The sequence below is a fragment of the Phocoena sinus genome, chromosome 8 (genome assembly GCF_008692025.1).
Source record: "Phocoena sinus isolate mPhoSin1 chromosome 8, mPhoSin1.pri, whole genome shotgun sequence".
Classification (NCBI taxonomy): domain Eukaryota; kingdom Metazoa; phylum Chordata; class Mammalia; order Artiodactyla; family Phocoenidae; genus Phocoena; species Phocoena sinus.
In genome coordinates, this window is record NC_045770.1 from 39,137,565 (window position 1) to 39,154,886 (window position 17,322).

General features: G+C 38.6%; 1 protein-coding gene across 2 annotated transcripts; it reads left to right on the plus strand.

Annotated features, from left to right (window-relative positions):
- Positions 1-4,213: 4,213 nt before the first annotated feature.
- CWC15 (CWC15 spliceosome associated protein homolog) lies at positions 4,214-15,125 on the plus strand. 2 transcript variants are annotated; one of them, XM_032641879.1, is made up of 7 exons: positions 4,214-4,318; positions 5,485-5,623; positions 6,214-6,326; positions 6,897-6,985; positions 8,191-8,304; positions 11,722-11,840; positions 14,657-15,125. In XM_032641879.1, exons 2-7 carry the CDS (start codon positions 5,493-5,495, stop codon positions 14,784-14,786), a joined length of 696 nt encoding a protein of 231 aa, XP_032497770.1. In that variant the 5' UTR covers positions 4,214-4,318; positions 5,485-5,492; the 3' UTR covers positions 14,787-15,125. The 2 variants fall into 2 exon arrangements, with proteins under 2 accessions (XP_032497770.1, XP_032497771.1); XM_032641880.1 differs by having other exon boundaries at positions 4,215-4,318; positions 5,490-5,623.
- The last annotated feature ends 2,197 nt before the right edge of the window (positions 15,126-17,322 follow it).

Sequence of the window (17,322 nt, forward strand, 5' to 3'; positions counted from 1 at the left end):
TAGAATTTATATTCTGCATGGGATAGATAAAGAAATAATAAACATCACTAAATTATATAGGATCATGGATGATGATAAGTGCTACGTAAAAAAGTTGAGCAGGATAAGGGATATAAGGTGTGCAAGATTTGGAAGGACAAAGTGGGAACATGGTTGCAACTTTAATTAGGGCTGTCATGGTTAGCTGACCTCACTTGACCAAAGACTTGAAGACAGGTAAGAGTGTTCTCGACCAAGGAGATAGCTAGTGTAAGGGCCCTAAGGCAGGTGTTATGCTCAAACAACACCAGGAAGGCTTGTAGCCTAGACAGGTATGAGCAAGACAGGAGGTCAACTAAGTAGGGGGGAGCCTTATGATGGGTCATGTGAGCACCTTTAATTTTTATTGTGAGGGAAATGGGAGCCAATGCCTCCTCACTGTCTGATTGGATCCCCTTTTTCCCTATCCCATCCAGCTGTATTATTAACTTTCAAAAACTGCTGCCAATCTGGTGCTGTAATGTGATGATCTATTGTTAGCTTACTTTCATTTTCCTAATAGAGAGGCCGTGTGTCATTCGTGTTGATTATCTACTTGGAATTGCTTCTTCTGAATGGCCTGCTTATACTCTTTGTCCATTTTTTTATTGGGTTGTTGTATTTTTTATATTATGTATACTAGTAGTAGTAGTACTAGCAGTAGTAATATTTTATATGCTATAGGCATTACAGGATTTACCTGTTAATCTAGCATTTATTTTTTGACTTCATTTTGGGCATTTTCTGCCATAAAATTAAATTTTTATATAGATGATTTTTTAAAATTATTTCTTTTACAGCTCTTAGGTGTTCTGCCTTGATCAAAAGGCCTTTACAGACTCCAAGTAGTACAAATAGTCTCTTATATTTTCTTTCTAGGTTTTTATGATTTCTTTCTTCCCTTTCGGATGTTTAATTCAACTGGCTGCAGTGTTTGTTTAAACTTTGAAGCTGGAATTCCTACGTCATATACTGACATAAGAATAGTCAGTTTTGTAATCACAGTTATGATATGAAAAGTCCTTTTCACATTGAATTAATATGACCGTTGCCATATTAAAATGAAGAAGCATTTTTTAAGGTTAAAGCATACTACAACATATCCAAAAGCTGATAAGAATCATCTGAAAGGTATGGATTCATAGATTATGAGAAACAGAAAATATAGCAGGATGCCAATTACTAAGAAGGCTGGAGGGATTTGGACCCAGAACACAGGGAGAAGGTTAGGGTCACCTCATCTCTACCAGCACATGAAAGCTGAATGTAAGGAAATAGTCAAAGGCAGCTCGGTAGATCTGCTTGCGGGGAGATGAGGAATCCTCCGAGAAAAAGAGCTTCTATTTTCTCAGAGAAGTCAGATCACCCATTCCTGAGAAAGGAAATGAGGGAAAGGATGGTGAAAGAGGTGTGTAGATTTGAAGAAAGAGGGGAATGTGGGAAATCATAATATTGCAGAGTGGGAAAATAAACAATTAGGAGAGTATGAGAAGATTTGCAGGCAGCATTAAGGGCCCAACTAGATTTTTGTGGTAATGGGTTTATGAGGATTCTTGGGAGGTTATATATGCTTTTTGTCAGCTGAGAGGGTGAATTAAGTTTTTTACTTACTTTTATTTTCTTTTTCTAATACTTTCAAGTCATTTAAGTAAAAAACTTTATAGAGTTTTGGTTTTTTACTAGTACTTTAAAATCATTTAAGTAAACTTTTAAATTTCTTTTTCTTATTAATATTTTCAGACCATTTAAGCCAAAGCTTTTTGGACTGATTATACTATACGTTGGTGTTAATGAAATCACAGGGATGATTATTTAATCATGGTTGGTGACCAAAAGATAAGGTGGTTAAATGGGAGGTAAATGAATCCAGGTGATTGACTCAGGGCTGATAAGGGCAGTTGGAACACAAAAACCAGGGGTATTTTCTATATTTGTGTCACCTCCTTGCCATTGTTATGTCATTCCTCTACTTCACAGTGCATCAATCACTCATTCATTCATTCAGCAAATACTTACTCAGCACCTATTATGTGCCAGGCACTGTTCTATATGCAGAGGATACACCAGTGAACAAGAGAGACAAGGTTCCTGCTCTCCTGGAACTTATGTTCTAATACAGGAAGATAGACAATAATAATAAAAATAATATTAATAATAAATAACTAACATTTGTTTAGCAAATACTGTTTGCTGAGACAGCTTTAAGCACAAGTATTAATTTGCTTAATCCTTATAATAACACTATGTGGTAGTGTCTAGAAATTATCTCCATTTAATACATGAGGAAACTGAGGGCACAGAAAGGGAAAATAACTTGCCTGAGGATACAGTTAGGAAAGGGCAGATCTGGAATTTAGAACCAAAACAGTCAGGCTATAGATCCCCTTCTCTTAATGACTTTGCTATGCTGCCTGTCAGACAAGAAACAAGGCAATAAACAATGAACAGAATAAATTCAGTAGTGTTTAGTACTATGAAAAAATAAAACCGGGTGATGTGATGGTATTTGTGTGTTGGAGGGACAGGGGTGCAAATGCAGATGTCAGGGAAAAACCAAGGAGGTGATTATTTGAGCTGAGACTTGAAGAATGATAATACAGCTATGTTGGGGCACAGACAGCAGAGATAAGCTAGTGCAAAGGAATCTTGCTTGTGAAACAGAAATGCAGGGTTGGCTGTGGCTAGAGCTTAGTGTGTAGGAAAGTGATTGATTAGAAGTGAAGCCAGAGAGATCGGTAGGGACCAGACCCTAAGAAACCTCAGGTCACATTAAGAAATTTGACTTTTATTCTAAGTGCAGTGGATTTTTATGCAGGAGTGTAACACTACCTGATTCACAATTTTAAAAGATCATTCTCATTGTTACAGGCAAAACTGACTGTGGGAGAAAAGTGGAAGCTGGAAGTTCATTAGGGGGCAATTACAATTCAGGCGGAAAATGATGGTGGCCTGGACTTGGGCAGTGGAATGAAATTTAGGGTGTATGTTGAAAGTAGAATTGGCAAGACTTGCAAATAAACTGGATGAGAAAAATGAAGGAAAAGGAACTTAAGTAGGAGCCCTGGGATTTTGGTTTGAGTAACTAGTATGATGGTAGTGTCCTTTACTGAGATGTGTAAGACTAGGGGAGTAATAGCTTCGCTAAGAAAAATCAAGATTTGAACTTTACGGGGCAAGGGACTTTTTCTATTGTTTTGTTTCATGTAAAGTTCAAAGAAAGAGTTCTAGGGGTAAAAAGCTTTTCCATGTTCAATTTTATGAGCTTTTTACATTTGAAACCAAGTTGGGGGAGTTGAATTTTCATTTGTTCAACAAATATTTATTGAGCATCTACTGTGGCCAAGGACTATGTGATCAGATACCAAGATGAACTAAGCAAACAAGATTCCTGCTCCCAGAGTGGTTTTTTACGGGGAAAGAGTAAGGACGATTGGTGATTTCTCATTTTCCTGTTCGCTGCCTTATTAAAACTTCACCTAACACCTGAGTAGCCATCTTACATTAATAACTGCATCTAGTGCTCCTGGCAGTTGGGCCCACCGTTCTAAAAGTTCCATGTCGGTTAATACATAAGGAAGCTCTAACAGTGACACCTTCCCTCCCACTAGAACTCAGGCTTTTTAAAAAATAAAAATTTTAACAAACAATACGAATACAACCTTTGCTTTGAAGACTAATATTTTTGCAGGAATGGTACCTTTATAAAGATCGTGGTTGCCCCCGTACATATTTGTTCTTTCTTCATATCCAATTAAATGAAAATACTAGTCTTTCCGTAGCCCAACTCTCTAGGGTTGTTGGGTCTAGCTCAGGAAAAAGGAGCTGGAGCCGTTGGATTTAAACAGTTTGGTGTAATCCTTTTCTACGCTCTCTCTCGCTAGCCGGGGACGTGGTGTCTGCTACCCGGGGCTTTCCGTCCACGCAGTACCGGAATGAAGGCGTCTGGGAGGGGGTCGGGAAAGTAAAAGACGGAAGAGACATTAAGTAATTGGTTCTTGAAGGTATAAAATGATGCTTAGGGTCTACTCTTAAGCACTGATTTCAAATGCCCGCCCCCTGGGCAGTTTCAGCCCCGCCCCTTGATGTCGTCACGCCTACTTCCACCTTGGCCTCCGCTGATTGGTCCCTGCCTCCGCCTCCGAAAGGCGGCTAAAGAGCTTGGGGTTTGCTTCCGGGTCTTGGGCTTTAGCCCTGGGCGCAGAGGTTTCTGGGAGTCAAGATTTAAAATGGCGTCTGTATGATCTTCTGAGGCAACTGCATCGGAGCTCGGCCAGAGTGAGCGGCAGCAGGAAAGCAGACTGTGAGTGGGGCGAGAAAGGGCGATTGGGGACGGAGGCGGAGAAGCGAGCGCGGGCAGAGGAGGCCCTGGAGCGGCGGGCGGGTGGTGGAGCTCAGCGTTTGTCAGGAGCGTCTCCAGTCCCGGGCTGGCAGCGGAGAGCGCAGCGTGAAGATGACTCTGCAGACAGCGTTAAGCAGGGTCCGGGCTCCCCCACCCCTCGCCGAGTGGGGCAGGGGTGAAGGGTCAGCGGGTTCCCGGGGACAGCCCGAAGGTGAACCCCCCAGAGGCGCTGGTAATAATAACCCGGGGGGATGTGGGGGGCGGCGGCGCCCCCAGAGGCCGGCAACCCTGTTTCTCCCTCTCTGGGTACATCGCTCTTCCGTTTTTTTGAAAATCGAGAGACGTGTACCATTTCCCCCAGTTTCCCCGACACTTGCTTTTCCGACGCTTGAGGATGTTTTAGTAGCCACATCTGCTATGCAGTATCCTTTAGTTGCTCAAAAGCAAAAGTAGCATAACCTTTGGGGGTGGGTTCCTGTGTTTTGAGCATTTCTTAAATTGTAATTTGCAAAAGATCTGATTTGTATCACGTTGGCTGCTGGAGAAAATTGGATCAACAAAAGGTTGTTGGAGAACTTTGCCTCTGTCATCAAAGTCTAGCTTTTTTCCGGGACACTCGGTAGCTTTGTCAGTGATTTTTTTATATATCTTTTTTGTTTTTGTAGTTACTATCCTATTTTCTGCTGTGTGAGGTTTAGATAAAATGGGAACCTTAAGGAGTCTCGTGGAGTAAGGTTGAGCTGAGATTTTTTTAAAACTCGGACATGGCAGTACTGTATTTTACGAGGGTGTTGACATGTCAAGTCTCATCATTTCTTAATAATCCTATTAGGAGTATCCCCATTCCACAGATGACAGAAACTTAAGCTTGGTGGTTTGCCGGAGGTCACAGAGCCAGAAGGAGAACAGGAACACAAACTCATATCTTCATGACAGACTAGATATCTGCCATGTTCCTTGTATACCCTGAGCCTCATTATTTGTTTTGTTCAGAGCTTTTGAGGTTATTTTATAAGTTTTGGGGAATAAGTTAGGGAAATTGTTTCACAAGGAGGGATATTGATTAATGCTTTATAAAATGAGAGTTCATCATATTGGAAATAACTTGACACTGTTTTTCTTCAAAGCATAGAAGATGACAACAGCAGCTAGGCCAACTTTTGAACCTGCAAGAGGGGGGAGAGGAAAAGGAGAAGGTGATTTGAGCCAACTCTCAAAGCAATATTCAAGCAGAGACCTACCGTCTCATACAAAGATAAAATATAGGTAATGAAGCCTTTTCTGTTTTTCTTGTTTCACAAAGCAAGACCAAATCTGTTGAATGACATGGTCATGAGATAGTACCATGTGTGGGTTATTATTACTTACCTATTTTCATAGGAGTAGAATGCAATAGTGTTTCTGACACTAAAATTATGCTCTATGATTGTAAAATGCTACTAGATATTCCTTAAGCAGAAATTCCAATTAACATATGAATTTCCATATGTAGATGGAACAGTAACTAATACATTACTTCAGAGGCACCAGGCTCTGTCAGTACTAATCAATCTGAGATTAAAAGTGTTACTCTAACCAGCTGTGAATTAACATACTAACCAAAAGTAAAGACATTTTGATCAGCCTGCAGCCTTATTATAAGAAAGTATGTGATTTAGTTTGAGTTTCTTGAAATATTGGATACATCACAGGATGCCTATTAGTAACCTTCAGATTAGGGTGATCTTGTCCCGTTCCCCCAATGGGACTTTATGCTTCAGGGACTCAGGACAAAGTTGCTTTTTGTGAATTGTCTTCCATTACTACAGCCATGTGTTTTTTAGAAGTATTTCTGCCCTGTTTTGTTTCTACTTTAGACAGACAACTCAGGATGCCCCTGAAGAAGTTCGGAACCGTGACTTCAGGAGAGAGTTGGAAGAAAGAGAGAGAGCTGCTGCAAGAGAAAAGAACAGAGACCGGCCAACCCGAGGTGCCAACATACCCCAGACGTTTCTCTCATAACGTTATGTTGACAGTAGTTTTTCTTTCATGTGGTAATTGGAATGGATTACTGTTTTTGTTTGTTTGCTTTTAAATATGGGTGTGAGCTATAACAGTTTCTTGAAAGATTTGATTGGATTAGAGATGATAATGAAGTTGATTCCAATTCCATCTTTTTATGTTTTAGAAAGAAATAGGTGATCTGGGGATATTTAGCAACCATTGTTTCAGTTCAGATCAAGGAGTTTTTAACTGCTTACACAGCCAGACTTTTTGAGGCCCCATGGTTTCTGTCTATGAAATTCTTCCATTTTTATTTCTAGCATATGTAAACTATTTCCTAAATTTCCTGAGAGAGGTTACAGTTCCCATATTAAAATCAATACTTTTATTAATTCATTCAATAAATATCTGCCAAGGGCTTATTTGCCATGCACTGTGGTTATAATCCCTACTGTCATGCTTAAGACCTAAGCTCTTCTTGCCCACAGGTCCCTAAAATGTTATAAGAAATGCAGGATTTGATTCAGTAAGCTAGATAATGTTTGTTTTCCCCCAGAACATACAACCTCCTCTTCAGTGTCAAAGAAGCCTCGATTGGACCAGATTCCCGCTGCCAACCTCGATGCAGACGACCCTCTAACAGATGTATGTTTTACTTCCTCTTCTCATCCCCATGTAGTAATTTACTTACCATTTTTCTGAAATACCTTTTTTTTTTTTTTTTTGAAATACCTTTTTATCTATTCTTTTGGCTTTAAGAAGCGATTTGTATTTATTTTTACTTACTATTATTCAATTATAGCTCTGACTTCAATGCTAAACTCTATAGTTTATTTTAAAACAAAAAGCATTATCTTGTGGTTAATCAAACTTCAAGTTTGATCTCTGGAGAGCCAAAGAAGGAAGAGATCTATTAAAAGATATGCTTCCCTAAAAAATAATTCCCTGTATTAAACCATGGAAATTGGACTAGTTATTCCTCTTCAGAGGGCACTCTTCAGACTGGGCTCTTTATTGATAGCATCCCTTGCAGTGAATGTAGGGGCCTTTCCATACTTGCTACCAATGATGCCCCTTCCAGATGTTCAATGCACTTAATGGCTCCCTCTGTGCTTCGGGAGGAATGTGATCTAAGTGGAAGGTTTTTAAGGATTGGCACTTTAATTACATTAAAATTTAGTGGTACTGCACAGTCTGTAATTAATTTGCAGTTTTCTACATACAGAGGAAAAATCTGAGTGACTTTTCAAGGGTAGCATCTAATAAGCATATATATTAGTAATTCTAGAGTTGACAGACTAAATTAAAAATTAACTCAGTAATTCAATATAAGGAACTCAATTTTAAGTGAGATATAATGGTTATTCATTTGAAACTATTTTTTTCTGAGAATTTAGCACCCTTTTCTGTATCTTTGACTGTCTTTAATTCCTAGTTGTTTTGAGCTATATAAAATTATGTTGACTCCAGGGTCAAAGTATGTAGTGTGTATCATACTTTGTTACTTTGTAACACTTAGTATAAAGTGTTCCTTTTCTGGTTTTAGAAATATTTTCATATGTAAATTCCATTTGACTATGTAAATTTGAAAGGTACTTCATTATACTCTTTGCTGTTATAATGTCTAAAATACATCAGAGGTTGACATTTTAGTAAGTAATTGTAAGCTTTTTTGTGGGGTTTTATTTTATTTTTTGGTTGTTGCTAATTTTAACCGTATTTAGGTACCTTTATCTTTCCCTTAGGAAAATTAATCCTGCTCCAAAGATTTGATGAGTGCCACTTCTATGGAAAAAAATGAATAATCTATTTTGTCTCCCCTCTCCTGGGCCATCACCATTCTTTTTTAGGAGGAAGATGAAGATGAAGATTTTGAAGAGGAGAGTGATGATGATGATACTGCAGCTCTTCTTGCAGAGCTGGAAAAAATTAAAAAAGAAAGAGCTGAAGAGCAGGCCAGGAAGGTAAAACCAGCATGTTAAATATTTACATCGTCTCACATAAACTAAAGTAGAAGTGTTTTTTAAATCAAGTAATATCACCTTATATTAGAAATCATCCATACCATGTCTCGATATTATAAGACCTGTAGGACTATAAATCTGGTGATTCCTATGACATCCTAAGTCTCCTGGTTATGTTAGAAATTCTTTCCAAATAGTTCAGACATACTCATCAAAATGCTCTTCATTCAGTTATTTGTTCAATAGACATATAGTCAGTGTCTGTTAAGTGTCAGAAGAATCAAAGATGATTAAGATGTAGTCATAGCCTACAAAGAACCCACAGGTATAGTGAGGCCGTCTTTATCTCTCTCCTTGTCTTCTGACCCAGCCTTCTTTCCAGGCACTTGCTGAGGCCATCTGTCAATAAATTTTATATAACCTAGATTCTCTGAGTCCCCACAGTCTCTACATTTACACAGTGGAAGGAAAGAATGTCTAACTCAAAGATAGATGAATTAAAGAGGATCCATGGTATGTACCTTTAAACTTTGAGTGAATTACCCATAGTAGTAACAGTAAGAGACAAAACTTGGGAGGCAAGAGCGAGTCAGAGCACTAGAGATTTGTAGACCAGTGCTAAAGGAGTTTGAGCTCTCCTGCAAAGGACCTGTGGAACTAGTCGGTTTCAGCTGGAGATGGTAAGGTTGGGTATGCATTTTAGAAAGATTACTCTGGCTGAGGTGTGGAGGGTAGAGGAAAGAACTGAGTAGGGGGCTGTTCCAATAATCCTCACATGCACTTATGAAAATCTTGCGTGATAGGAGTTGGATTTGAGAGAAGTAAACAGATGCTGATAGAGCTATCAAGGAGATAAAATTGACCAGAGAAAGTGACTGATTAGCTGTGGCAGTTTCTGGGTTGATGTTGGTGCTATACACTAATCAGGGAATGCCCAAGGATGGGCATGTTTCAGTGGAGGGAAAAATAATGAGTTCTGTTTGGCACATACTGAACTTGATGTATTGTGAGACACTCAAGTAGATATATCTGCCTCCACTTTTTTTTTTACTCCCCTGGCCACACTGCACAGCATGTGGGATCTTAGTTCCCCGATCAGGGATCGAGCCCATGTCCCCTGTAGTGGCAGTGCAGATTCGTAACCACTGGACCACTAGGGAAGTCCCTGCCTCCACTTTCAACCAGAAAAGAGCAGCTTTTTTAATGGGCTTCTGTGTAAGATTTCATTTGAACCAAGAATTGCTCTATTTAAAAAAAGGAAAGAGTCTTGGGGAAAAGACTGATGTAGCTTATTGGTTAGAACCGAGGGAGGTAGATTTCAAATGGATCAGAAGGGTCAGGGAAGAATTCAGAAAAGAGGAAGATTTTGGGATAGGCTTTGAAGACTGCTAGAATTCAGATTTGAAGAAGAAAAATATTTAAAAATAACATTTCTTGTCAAAATTTGGCATATGATAGCATAACTCCTGTAGAATTATAAGACCATTCCTACACTGGCACACCACAAGAGGGCAGTTGTTCTGTTCCAAATTCTTTTGGCCTCCCTAATAGCTGTGGATACGCAAAGAGACATTTAAATGCATTTGGCTGACCTTTAAGGAGCATAAACATTTTAGACAGAAGATCTTGGCAATTTTGCAAGGTTCATCTGATTTCTTTGTACAAAATGTGTTGGTGTTTTTTTGGATTCGAATGACAGTTTTATTCCATCTGTCCCCCATTTCCCTGTCTGGCTTTCTAGTGGCTGGTTTTTGAGGTGTTCCAAAATGTTTTCAAACCAGTCAGCCTGTGTCAAGGGCTGGGGAACTTTCTGTAAAGAGCCAGATAGTTAATATTTTAGGCTTGCAGGCCATACAGCCTCCGTCACAACTATTCAACTCAGCTAATTGTAATACAAGCAGACATAGGCAGTGCATAAATAAATGGCTGTGACTGTGTTCCAGTAAAATTTTATTTACAAAACAAGATGGTTCAGATTTGACCAAACCACAGGCTGTCCATCCTTTATACCTATAGTCGTGAAACAGTGTATCTGGTACTTGAGTATGGAAAGAGTTGGCACCTTTTTTCCCCAGTGCCATGGATGACAATCAACCAGTAACTCTAAAGGAAATAATATTCTGAACATAAAATGATCAGGACCTTATTACATCACATATGTTGTTATATTATAAATTTGGATACATTGTATGCTTGAGCTCCTGTTTGTCTAGCATCTCAGAGATACGTCTTTTTACTTTTAGCATCAATATAATTTGTTAAAAATAAGTATATAATTTTTAGAAAGCTATCTGTTCTTAATCTATGATGGAGGCTCCTCACTTTTGCTTGCTTAAAGTCTGAAAATGACTTAAAGGAATTTTCCTGTTCATTTCCCTGAAAATTGCATCTTCTCACCTCCCAATTATTTGGCCTCATAAAAATGAAATCAGTTGTTCACACTTGATTATTAAAATGAAGTATCTTTAACCTGTATAGAAAATCAGGCTATTTTTCCGAGTGGTCTAACACAGGTTCATTATAAATAGACTTCCAGAAAGTCCTTTTTCCCTTGGTATATTAAGTCATCAACTTTGTCACCCCCAAAACACAGCAAAGTGGGATCTATCTTTGGTTTAAGATAGCATGGAATCAGGTAGATCTAGAAGTCATGGCTAAGGGTTTTAGACATTTTGTGTTTCTAATTCTAAGAAGGAGACTGAGGGTGATTTGAGTTTAAAGAGGTTAATGCTAAAATAAAGTGAAGAAAGACAAGCATGTAACTGATAACAGATGAGAGAGATAAAAATAGAAAGTCATTAACAATAAATCATAATAAAATGGGTAAATCTCAGGTAAATTAGTAGAAATGCATGTTTACTGAATATAATTTTTTACATGATGGTTTATCTTATTTTATGACATAATTCTTGGTTAATAATAACTTGTCACCAGTCCTAGAGATGTGAGTTTACATTGTTAGTAATTCAAAATAAAATTATTTTTAATCACAGTTATATATAACCCTTCCTTAAAAATTGAGATAATTCCTTTGCTAAATGTGTCTTTTTGATGTTTAATATCTTCTTAAATTATTAGAATATTTATAGAGGTACTCTCTTAAACAGTTATGTAATTTTGTGTGTACTTCAAGAAAGAAAATAGATTTAAATATGCAAGTCAAGAATGTCAAAGTCAGAAAGAGACTAATGAATGTATGATGGCAAGCATGAAATGGTTATAATGAAAATGCCCAATTATTTTATTTTGATAAGTGAGACTTTTCTGGTATGTCTTAAAAACAAAGAAAAAGCAATACTACCTTGATGCTTATCCCAGTCTCCCTCTTAAAATCTTAACAGTCTTTTAAAATATGAGTTATAGGATTGATGCCAGAAGTAATATAAGTAAATATGAATCTTCCCGTCTTGTTGGCAGGAACAAGAACAAAAGGCTGAAGAAGAAAGGATTCGTATGGAAAACATTCTGAGCGGAAACCCTCTCCTTAATCTCACTGGCCCATCCCAACCTCAGGCCAACTTCAAAGTTAAAAGAAGGTACTGTACAATAATGGGTTGGAGAGATATGTATACACACACACACACACACACACACACACACACACACACACACACACATATTATGAGTTTTATAGCAAACTATATTATGTAAGCTTCTAATACCCACTTTCCACTGATATTTTTCTCCATCACATTTTGGAATAACGGAAGGAGAATGAAAGAAAAACTTACTTTCAGTATATATTTACAGTAACCAGCTGTGTACCAGAGATTGTTCTAAGTACTAGAGACAGAGCAGTGCACTGAGCCCTTGACCCTACAAAGCTTACATTGTAGTTATATGTGTCAAGGGTCCCCAAACCCATCCTTCACATTCAGAGACTAGAAGGTCTCAGGGGGCTCAGCATGTAGCTGTTCTCATGACTAACTTAGTGAAGATACACAGCCAGATCATAAAGGGAAAAGGCACTGAAGGAAGTGTATGTGCTTCCTTATGCTGTGTCCCTCCTATAAGGGGTCACACAGAGCACATTCTTTACCCTAGTAATGAAAATGCAGCAACATTTGTGCAGTGTTGCTGCCCAGGAAGACCCATTAGAGACTCCCAGGGTTTTTATTGGTTGCTCATATAGGCAACCTCTGCCTAGTACATACCAAAATTGAGAGTCCCGGAAAGAAAGCAGGTGTTCATAAACCACATTATTTGTACAGACAGTCTAAACACAATGACAGTGAGAAGATTCCTGCAATCCAAGTTTCCAGATGCCAGCCAGGGACCAACCTTGCAAGCGGCCTTCCTAAGGACAACAGTGTGTGTGTGTGTGTGTGTGTGTGTGTGCGTGTGCGCGCGCGCGCGATTGAGAAACCCTGCTGTAGGCTTAACATTTAAACCATATCTATTATTTCTCACCACCTCCACTGCTGCCATCTCCATCCGGAGTGATGCGGTCCCCCTAACTGGTCTGTTTGCATGCTCACCACCCTCTCCATCCCTACCCCCAGGTTTTTCCTTAACATAGCAGCATCATGGTCCTTTTAAAATAAAAGATCTCAATCCTGTTCTAAACCATCCAGTGGCTTCCTGACTCATTCATGGTAAAAAACAAAAACAAGTCTTTACAATGGCAATTGCGTAGGCAAGGGAGGATTTGCAAGAAAGGTGACATTTTATTAGAGACTAGACTCCAAGTTATTTGACCCGAGCTATTGAAAGGATAGAGATGGGGAAGAATGTGAACTGAGGTGGGGAGGCGGAGGGACCGATTTAAGACATGGTAACTTTGGGATGATATATACGTCTGTGTGGAAATGTTGAGTAGGTAGCTTGATACACAGTTCTGGAGTTAGCCCAGGCTAGAGATCATGAATTTGGGAGCTGTCAACTTACAGAAGTTTCTTGAAGCCATGAAGACTAGATGAGGTTACTTAGTGAATGAGTATAGCCAGAGAGGAGGCCAGAGGACTGAGCTTGGGGTAATATTTCGAGGTCGGGTAGATGATTAGCTGTCCCGACCTGGAATAGTACCTGGTACATACTAGGTGCTCAGGAAATATTGATTATATGAATTATGAATGAAAAAAACTAGGCTGAGAAGGAGCAGCCAGTGGGGAAGAAATGAACCGAAAGAGGCTGGTAGGTGTCTTGGAGCCACACAGACAGTTTCAAGAGGAGGGGAGTATTTATCTAGGTCAGATATTGCTGACAGGCCAAGTGAAGTGGGTACTGCAAAGTGGTGGTTAGAGTTTGGGCCCTGGGAGAGCAGTGCTGGTGTTGAGAGGGAGGGGTCAAAGCCTGTGGGGAGTGAGTTGAGGAGAGAGTGGGTAGAGAAAAAACTACATTGATTTATATTTGTATTAAGCTATATAGTTCTGCCTTGTTTGGATGCAGATAAAATCGTTTGGAGACTGAAACATGTTGTCTTAATGTGCAGATCACATTTGACCTAGTTCTGCTCGGCTTTTCACATTTCTCTGCACTGCACCAGTGATGACTTAAAACACTGTTTTCAAAGATGCCCACGTTCTTTGCTTATTTTCGATGCGCAGTTTCTTCTAGCGTGCATACGTCCACAGGCAAACACACACATTATATAGGCTTTCATTTTATATATGTTTTTGAGAGTTTATGTATTACATATGTGGGTTTGTGTTTTATATGCTAGATGATATTTTCAAATCATAATCTTTATTTTCTATAAAACATGTATTTTGTAGCCCATCCATGGGTGTTTTTTTGGTTTTTTTTTTAAGCTTACACATTATGAAATCCAGCCAGGAGAAACGAACTAGAGATTCCTGCCCTAAGCTCTTCAGCTGCTCTTGCTTTGTGTTTAATGTAGATGTGAGCCAATATATGAGCCTTAATTGTTTTACCCAAATAGTTTCTTCTTTTGCCCTAAATTGTAAATACAGTGAATGATTACTAAATGTTAACTGATAAAAGAGTATGTATAAAATCCTTAAAACCACATAATCTAACTATAGTAAATCGTCCAGCTATCATCTAGAGCTGTCTGTACTAATCAGGGTAGAACCAGGTACTGCCTCTTTGTTTTAGACCTGAAAACATTAAATATTTATGTAATTTCTTCTTTTTAACTCAAAGTTTCTTGTACTGGAGAAATGATAAGAATGTTTTGTACGTTCTAAATAAGGATTACCCTTCCTATTATAAAAAAGCAAGCTAACAGCCTATTAAGAATTACTTTATTCTTTTGGGTGTAATTGCTACATTGAATGATGTACAGGTTGAGCATCTTTTTGTGTGATGAATAAGCTTTTCAGTTCACAGGGCGTTCTTGTCTGTTGATACAAGCACTGTAAGATTGTTCTATTTTCTTTTTTTCTTTCAGGTGGGATGATGATGTTGTTTTCAAGAACTGTGCAAAAGGTGTAGATGATCAGAAGAAAGACAAAAGATTTGTAAATGATACGCTGCGATCTGAATTTCACAAAAAGTTCATGGAGAAATATATTAAATAGTACAGTTTTATGTGCTTAATTAAAGGCTGTAAAATGTAAACGATATGACTTTATTTTGGTTGTTTTGTTTTTCTCTTCCCCCGCCATCAAAATTGTGTATAGGCTTCCCTAATTTTAAGTTCCAAAATATCTTTTCCTTTATTGATTCCTAACTTGATAAGGACTGGGAATTGGTTTAACCAGTTGCCATCTCAGTATTTCCAGTCATATGTTTTTCTTTTGAATATGGGAAAAGGAATCTGCTTGTAATAAATATTTTTAATAATCTGTATCAAATCTGTGTCCCCACCTTTTTTGTTGAAATGTGTGCAGCTTATAAAACATTGCATATTTTCTTTCGTGTGTTGTATTTCTTTGTGTTAACTTTTTCTCCTCATATCTCTAACATTGACTTAAAGTCCGTTAATTCATATCTCCTCTGTATCTTTTAGAAGTGTGATGAAAAATTAAAGAGATTCCATTTTGGACCACCATGTTGGTGTGGAAGAGTGTCATCAAACAGGAAGCACCCTGAGTGTGTGTCAGGGAGCATGGGGTACCTCTCACTTGTGCAGGCGCCCCTTTCTTTTTTCTCAGCCCAAAACAAGAGCTCCTTAAGCATGCCTAGGAAGCGCGTGACGTTCACCTGTGTTTTGGTTACTCAACTGCCATGTTTCTCTTGAATGAGATAGGTAGAGCTTGCACACTGACACTCATTAGATGCAAAACCTTGGAGAGTTTAACATTAAACAATACATGAAATAAAACCTTTGGAAATAGAATTGTTATCTTGGAGGATATGGATACGGGAAGTGGGAGGGTCTCTACACAGCTGGAAAATGAAGTTTCCCTAAACCTGGGCTGGGATTTTAAGGATGTCACATTGATAGAAAATGTGAGACCAGAAATTAAGCCTTCTACAGATACAGATGCATTTATAGGATTCCTCAGCTGTGAATGATGTTGAGTTTGGTAAGGTTAAAGGTAAAACTTTTAAAGCAAAAATAATGTGTTAGTTATCACTGGCTATTTATTTAGGCCCCCTTCTCTAGGATCCCCAGTGGAACCTTGGACACAGGTTGTATGTAACCTGAGTCAGGAGTAGAGCTGGAATCATAGCCCAGGTCTTGACCATGTTCATACCCTGCTTTTTTTTTTTCTTCCAACTGAGCAATTTACACGTAAATTTGAATACCTTGACTAGTATTTTTTTTAAAGCCTTTAATAGTACTGAAGCACTTTTATCTCCAACTTAACAATTTATAAAGTGCCTTTACATTCGTTTTCAATTTTCTTCATAGCAACACACATAGGAAGGAAATACTGGGTTATTCAAAGCTAAGGAAATAAAATTCAGGCCGAGTGATTGGATCAACGTTAACACTTGATGGGAAACGTATGAGTGCCTTAAAACTGCATGAAGATGTGCTTATAGAAGTGAGAAGCATTATTTAGATTTCCAAAACTAGTTCTTGGGATTATGGGTAGAGTCTTGAGGAAAAGAAGTAGCAGCATATGAACTTTTTAGCATCTGAAAGGCTTATAATTCATACGCGGGGGTACAACTTAGGTGCATCCTTACCCCGAGATCCACTTCAGATATCCTATTTGAGCCTGACAGATTCAGGAAGGATCAAAGTAAAGCTAATTTCAATAATTTATCCATTTTCCTAATATTTTCCAACGTGAAACGTTATGTAACTGGTCATAGATCAAGGACACATAAATGCTACAGTTTCAGCTCTCAGATCTATAAAGCCAGTAACAACCTTCCTAGCGAAAATGCCTAACATCCTCCTTGCAAAACATCTTGCCTGGGTGTGACTGAGGAAACTGTCTAATCCCTTTAAGAGCCCATGCTGAGTGCCAAGAGCCAGGGCTTTGAAGCCAGATGGACCTGGATGTGAAGCCCAGCTCAGTCACCTCGGGTTTCACTAAAGCTAACTAGCTAACTAACATTGCACCAAACATGCTTGTACTGCATCCGTTTAATCAACACCACTCCCTGTAAGGCAGGCATTATTATTTTCCCTGTTTTATAAACAAGGAAATTGAGGTTTGTAAGAGAAATTTTAAAACAAAGTCATAAATCTTTAAGAGGATAGGGCTGAGGTTCAAACCTTGAAGTTTCTATTTGCAGCCCATCCTCGTAACTGCTATGCTTGACTTCCTCTTTATGTGAAAGAGCCCTTCTGACATTTCTCACCTATGAAACAATAGTAACAAGAGTGATGAGTAAGGGGGTTTGATGGGAATTAATTTAAGGGGTGAGTACTTGGCAGGCATATAGGAGGGATTTCATCCACGTTCTCTTTCTACCTGCCTCTGCTAGCATATAGCAGGGGCTGCTGAAAAGTTTGAAAGCCTGTTGTTTTGTTCTGTCATAAAGGTCTGGTTCTGAATTAAGAGTTTCCCTAGCGCCTCAGAGCTTGAGTTGGGGGATAGGTATGACCTCGAAAGGGGTTGCTTTTGCTTGGTTGCTAGGATTAGAAACCCACTAATAGAAACTCAAGTGAAATAGAGGTTTACCTTTTTTTAAATAATTGAAATATATTTG

Bases quoted from the DNA above. Each gene is read 5' to 3' on its own strand.
- CWC15 (XM_032641879.1), top strand. From the start codon at position 5,493: ATGACAACAGCAGCTAGGCCAACTTTTGAACCTGCAAGAGGGGGGAGA. The intron at 6,327-6,896 runs GTGCCAACATAC...GTTTTCCCCCAG, and splicing joins CAGAGACCGGCCAACCCGAG to AACATACAACCTCCTCTTCA. The intron at 11,841-14,656 runs GTACTGTACAAT...TTTTTCTTTCAG, and splicing joins AACTTCAAAGTTAAAAGAAG to GTGGGATGATGATGTTGTTT.